This window comes from Bidens hawaiensis, unplaced genomic scaffold (assembly GCF_021521415.1).
Source record: "Bidens hawaiensis isolate Kalapana, Puna unplaced genomic scaffold, B.hawaiensis_p1.1 tig00049502_1, whole genome shotgun sequence".
In the NCBI taxonomy this organism is placed as follows: domain Eukaryota; kingdom Viridiplantae; phylum Streptophyta; class Magnoliopsida; order Asterales; family Asteraceae; genus Bidens; species Bidens hawaiensis.
The window spans coordinates 9,072-15,434 of record NW_027498857.1 but is presented as its reverse complement, the minus strand read 5'-3'; the positions used below and the strand labels follow the sequence as shown (position 1 = coordinate 15,434).

At 35.8% G+C, this 6,363-nt stretch overlaps 1 protein-coding gene across 1 annotated transcript; it reads right to left on the bottom strand.

Annotated features, from left to right (window-relative positions):
• Positions 1-3,011: 3,011 nt before the first annotated feature.
• LOC143598059 (uncharacterized) lies at positions 3,012-4,092 on the bottom strand. Its single transcript, XM_077076379.1, has 3 exons — positions 3,997-4,092; positions 3,429-3,634; positions 3,012-3,306 (listed from the first exon to the last, which is right to left on the bottom strand). Exons 1-3 carry the CDS (start codon positions 4,090-4,092, stop codon positions 3,012-3,014), a joined length of 597 nt encoding a protein of 198 aa, XP_076932494.1.
• Between the last annotated feature and the right edge of the window lie 2,271 nt (positions 4,093-6,363).

The following is a 6,363-nucleotide window of genomic DNA, read 5'->3' as shown; positions in this document are numbered from 1 at the left end:
CTTGTTGGTGTTTATTGGTTCTATTATTGAATTGCCTGCTTTATGATTTGTGTAACAATTTTGTTAACTTGTGGTCTGTAAACGAGCCGATCAAGTTGGTTTCGCTCTTGGCTCGCTTATCTTGACGAGATGAAATGTTGTGCTCGAGTTAGGCTCGTGAAAAGCTCAATCCAGTTTGTTTACTTTTAAATTTTTTTAAAGTTCTTTATTTGTTTGTTTTGCACATTGGTATATGAAATAAAGCTAAAAATAATATTTTTAGTATTATCCAGGATGCAGAATTTATAAACTATGTAGTTTATACTTATACTTTGTAACTCAAGTTAAACTAGAAATATTACCCGCGCTTTGCGGCGAGGGTCTAAGTTGATTCTTGGTAATACTGTGTTTAACCCGTGCAATGTGACAAACACAGGTGAATATGGTCTGTACCAATTTGGTTCATCATAATGATACGGTACCATCAAATCACTTTTGCAACCGATGAGCATTAAAAAAAACTTAGTAACAAAATAAAATTTACCTTATGAAATGTCACATAAAAACTTAAAATATCAACAACAAAATAGTAGTAGTGTACTGCTACACTTTACATACGAAGATCCAACTTACAAAGATTAATATGCGAACTTGTATATGCTCTTTATGCGCCCAATGGGAAGATCCATGTAATATAAACTTACATTAACTTTCGTGCGGTCGTTAATAATAATTCATGGAGTTATTGAACATGCCTTGGCTTAGCGGAACCAACTGCTAAGATAACTGCATCATTGCCCTCACGTAGCTGCTCGATTGAATATGACGTTAGTTCTGACATTGAGTACAAAAGTCACACCTTCCCTTCGCCATAAGGTCAACCAGTCCTTGAACAACATCAGTTTTTCGGTTTTCATGTTGGTAACGCCGCACATCATTAGTCCACCATTCGCTCAGCCCGCTCGAACATGGTCACCCAATGGCCCGCCTAGTTGAGTTGATTGGCTTGGCTGCAGCCAAGCTAGCGGGCCCGCTTCAACTGTAGCTTTTTTGTCCAATTTCGTTTTCATTTAGGCAAAGGAACATAAAAATCATCATCACCAACATGACCTCCACATTCATGAATTGACATCAAAACCTGAATGCATATCATATTTATTGTTCTCTCAGTTTATAAATAATAAAAACTTATAGGCAATGTGAAAAACAAACCTTCTTTAAGTTAGACCTGAACACTCAACTATTACTCAATACATAACATACAAACTCATAATAATAACTAATATACACATTACTATGTAGAAAACTAATATATGAATATGAAGTTGCCTGTATTTTGATGAGAAATTGATGGCAGTTAACTTGGGAAAAGTCAAGTCTTTAGATGCTAATGAAAATGAAGAAGTTAATGATGTAACGTAAGATCCATTGTTGTTGTTGTTCTATAAGTCAAAATCGAACCTGTATTAAACCAAATTGAAGCTCCTCTTGTTTTCAACCAAAAACCATTGCAACGTTTTATGATACAAAGAATCCTAACCAAATCTATTCAACCAATATTAATTTTAAACTAAAAACCTAAAACCATAAAACAGGTATAATAGATTAATAGGTGTATATACACTTACAGATATTTGAAACCATGCTCGTTAGGATGATTCTCAAAGTACGCCCTAGCCGGAAAACCATCTGCTTGATGATCGTGTCGTTATACAGTCAAAAACTTCAGATCGACTTACTCATAAAAAGGTCGAATTGGATTGGTACCCTGCAGGGCGATAAAGAAAACTGAAATCAAAGATAAAAAGCAAATGCATGATAAATCTCATAGAGATGATACGTGTGTAGAAAAGCAATTATTAATTTATATTTAATCCACTCATTTATACTTACAAAAGTTAAGATCCTGTGACAGTAGAAGTAAACGATTCCGATTCAACTGAACCGGCGAACGCAACCAGCAATTGAATCAATTATTGGATGTAATGGACCTTCAATAGCACGAACAAATTGCTATGATGAGGAATCGATACTTAGATTAACTAATTACAAACACAATCTAAAGAAACAACATCGATTAGGTTAACACTAACCGATGAGGAAGCAGCCATGGAGAAGAGATGGATTTGACAATCCCAAGGCGATGGATGGATTGTAAGAAGCAACACAAGGAGACACGTAACCTCACACGCTATAAGAACATGTACTTTGTGCACCAAAATATGTCGGGGTAGCACACTACCTGTATGTGAGTAGCACCGACTTTCTGAATTAATATATATATATATATATATATATATATATATATATATATATATATAATATGCAACCAAGTTATAAGGAGTAATAATTGATTGTTCAGTATTAGGGCGGTTAAATCACTATATTAATAAACATCATATGTTTTTTTTTAAATTGGCTCTGGCTAAACGAGCGAGCCAAGCTGACCATGGCATGAGCTCAGTTTGTTTACAGATCCCGCTGTCTCGGCTTGGCTCATTTGATTTGAGCAAGCCTTTTCCAATCGAGTCGTGAGTTCGAGACTCGTTTGATTTTGAGCAAGCATTTTCCAAATGAGTCGTGAGTCTTTCAACTGCATATTTACATATTGCTGTGGTTTTTTTTTTCACGAACTAGTGTTCGTCGTTGTCTTTCACTCTTTTGCATTTTGTTTAATAGACATGTGCATGTTAATGCATTATATATTTTATGTACATATGCATCTAACTTAGTTTCTGTTCTATACTCGAGTAAGTACATATACTTGAATGCACATGTGGTATACATATGCTTTTAAGGTTACTGAAATTTGGAAAGAAGAGACCATAGAGAAATAAAACAAGGTTATACTTAATCATTTTTTTATATATCAAAGTATATTTTTACGCAACTACATCTAAGCCAAATACTTATTTCACCAATAAAGAATTGAATTTTGGATTCGACAAACCCATACATGATCAATCGAAGAAGCAATAGCGACGATTCCTAAACAACCACTAATGGTTACTCAAATCTTTTTGTGACAGCACCTATGGCGTCGAGCCATCACTGATTGTTGGCTTCTTGCCATCAGTGACTGCTTGTTTCTCGAGCTCTAGATTCAACGCTGGTTCCTTGGCTGCACTACTTCGATCCCAGACATATAAAAAGTAATAAACCAGACCAAGAAGCACACTCAGGAGACCTATAATACCGGCTGCAGAGAAGACCCCGGGCTTTATAGTGTAACAATAATAGACACCATCAGTATCTCTTTTCACATCTTTCTGACTAATTAATTTTGCACCCGCGATAAATAGAACAACAGCTATAGAAGATGTAATCCTGTATAAAAACAGATAAACTGTAACAAAAATTGATGGAAATCTTGATCTAGGATGAAGTAGTTGAATATATAGTTAGTTACATACCATGATATATAGTTGAATATATAGTTAGTTACATACCATGATATAACAATACAGACACGGCCGAATATGTGAGCGTTGGGGGTAGGTATGCAACACGAACAACAACCGACGGTGGCTGATGTGATGATCACACGTGCTAGCAAAAGAGCCATAGTTGCTGCGATGGCTAGGCCCATGGCTGGACTACTTGGGTACTCGCATTCAGGTTCCAGACCATCAAAAACCAGTTTGAGCTGAGATCTCTGCCATGCATATGTGGTAAAAACATGGATATTTATTAGTATTCGTTAAGACTGATTATATTGTTGAATTTGACAAATTGGATTTTAATATCAAAACTATGACAAATTGGGTGATAATAATTCGACAATTTAACTAGTGACATTCTTAACATTCAGTTGCACTTGATTTCGCTCATAATCTTCCATGCAAGTGAAATCGAGTGGAAGTCAAGTGTAAGTCTATGATGATTATGCCAGCAGGATTGCTATTGGCAAAAAGTAGAAAATTATTATCGATGGGTAATAATGATCAAACACGATGGATAGTTTTGATTATTAAAATCCAATGTCTTATTTTACTTACATATATATGTTTCATTTACCTTAACCCTGGTGGCTTCAGCTCCAAAACCTGCAACGGCAACTGCTATCCCGAGTGAAGCCACGAGAATGCCGACCAAAATCGTTTTGCACCTCATTTATTCCTTAATGATGTTACTGTTGAAGCAAAACGGTAATATAGTTTTATAGTTGGCGGGGACGCAAATGGAGTCATCCTCCCTCGGGGGTAACGATCATGAAATGGGATCAACATTGGGAGTGTACAACTAGCTATATATTAGTCATTAAATGTATTGGTAGATTGTACAAACATTGTTACTTTCAAATGTTTTAAAAATATACTCTACACAACTTTATTTAGGAATAGTGTTATTTGGTTGTGAAGGGGTTCAATACAAATAAACTCTTAATGAACGATGTAGTGATGTCCATTAGGATGCCGGTTTTCTCTCAGCTCTCACGGTGATTTGTTGATTCGCTGATCATAACTATCACCGTATTTTTATTTTTCTTGGATTTTATTTACCTTTCGGTGATCACAATTATTCACAAACGAATACAAACAGTCTAGAAGTGGTTGGTTGGACGACCTTGTGAAATGAAATAAAAATTTCGATACACAAAATTACTTGCAAGTTACAAGACTCAATCTAATTAGCATGCTAGACACTCAAAGTTATGCACATAATAAAGCAACACAAATCATATATATACCTGATCCAATTTCTACACTAATATCATCATTGCTCGTCTAAGATTACGATCACCAAAGATAATTAAACATGTACCTTTGCATCTAACGGCACCAAAGATAGTTAAATGTTTACGTTTGCACTCACTAGTAACGTTGAACAGTTTGATATAGCGCACAAAGTTTCCACTTTCAACAAATCACTTTCAAGGTTACCTGACGACTTTCAGCCCTTGAGTCCACCACATTCAATTTCATCTATAGATCCCACTTTTGTGCCATCTTGGATATAGCAACGGAATTCGAGTTGTTAATTATAACCAACCCTTCATGAGACTAAAAGCACTTTTACTATCTGTTAACCCTTGTATGTCTGCTGACCTGGCATGTTTACGGGTTGGGAGTTGCAATGGGTAAATGACCGCATGCTTAGGGGATTCATCGCGCCTTGTAATGTAAATTCAATTTGGCAGTCACCTTATTTAGTTATATAGAAAAGATAAGAAGGGATGTTTGAATGTGCTTTTTGAAATCGACTGTATCTGTGTTTGAAGGGGAGCGGTGGTGGCTGCGCTAAAGTGGCTTAGTGAAGAACCATCTAGTGTCGTCCTTAAATCCAACTTGTGTAAACAAACCTTGTGAGTTATGATAACCCATGTAGTCATGTAATTATAACTAATACTATAGCATAATGTAGTAAGTTGTAATCCACCTGATGTTTTGAATCTTTAAAGACAAACAAACCTGATAAAGAAGTGTCAAATAACTTACAGCCTTTATTTAGCACACAGCCCTATTACAATACTGTCAAATTATTAACAATAAAAAATTGTCAAAAAAATATATATATATATATGTGATTTAAGTTATACCTTTAAGTCGGCGGCACTTATCTTCTCTGCGAGTTGGCCTACAACCACATTGCTTGGAAATCACCGTTATATAAGTTTCTGGAAATTAATCACAAGCCGTTCAATTGTTTAGTTAAACATATGAAAATCATTCTAAGCGCCCAAAGCTCAACTCTACACCTAATGCAAGCTGCTTTTGGTGTGCTCTTAAGTGTTTGATAGAATTTGCTAGCAACAAGCCAACAAAGCCACGAATTATTACATGATCAACATATCTCCGTTACAAAAAGAAACACCGCATAACATAACATAACATAACATAACATAATACAACATAATACAACATAACACGACATAACACAATTCCAAAGCACGGCAAATCCAACATACAATTCAAAAGCCTGCTCTACCTTCATTCCAAATTAAAGAACATAAACTTTTGTCCCCTGACCAGGGTACATGCGTTAGGAAGTTGGCGTAGGCATCATCATTATTAATCAATACATGAGCCGTTCCAGGCATATACTCGAGCCTAAAGGCTTGGTTGGCAGGAAGTCATTGGACTTGCTCACGTACGAGTACGAGTCGAATGAATTGTTGCCTCGTGGTGTTTACAGGGAAACAGAGAAGTGAAAAACGCACGTCATAACCCAGATATGACATATGAGTGCTTTCCAAGTACCATTGTAACCAACGTTCACAAGTATATTTGGCATCTGCATTTAGGGCATGTTTGGGATTGAGTTTGAAAACACCTTATTGGCTTATTCGCTTTTTCAAAAAGCCAATAAGTTAAATGGTGTTTGGCAATCACAAAAAAACCTTTTATTTTAGCTTTTTAAAATGGTTAAAAAGCAGTTTCTAAA

What these genes read in the sequence shown, in the direction of transcription:
- LOC143598059 (XM_077076379.1), bottom strand. Translation starts at nt 4,092, where the DNA reads ATGAGGTGCAAAACGATTTTGGTCGGCATTCTCGTGGCTTCACTCGGG. An exon ending in CTGAAGCCACCAGGGTTAAG is followed by an intron (nt 3,635 to 3,996) that starts GTAAATGAAACA and finishes TATGCATGGCAG; the next exon opens with AGATCTCAGCTCAAACTGGT. An exon ending in GTCTGTATTGTTATATCATG is followed by an intron (nt 3,307 to 3,428) that starts GTATGTAACTAA and finishes GTTTTTATACAG; the next exon opens with GATTACATCTTCTATAGCTG.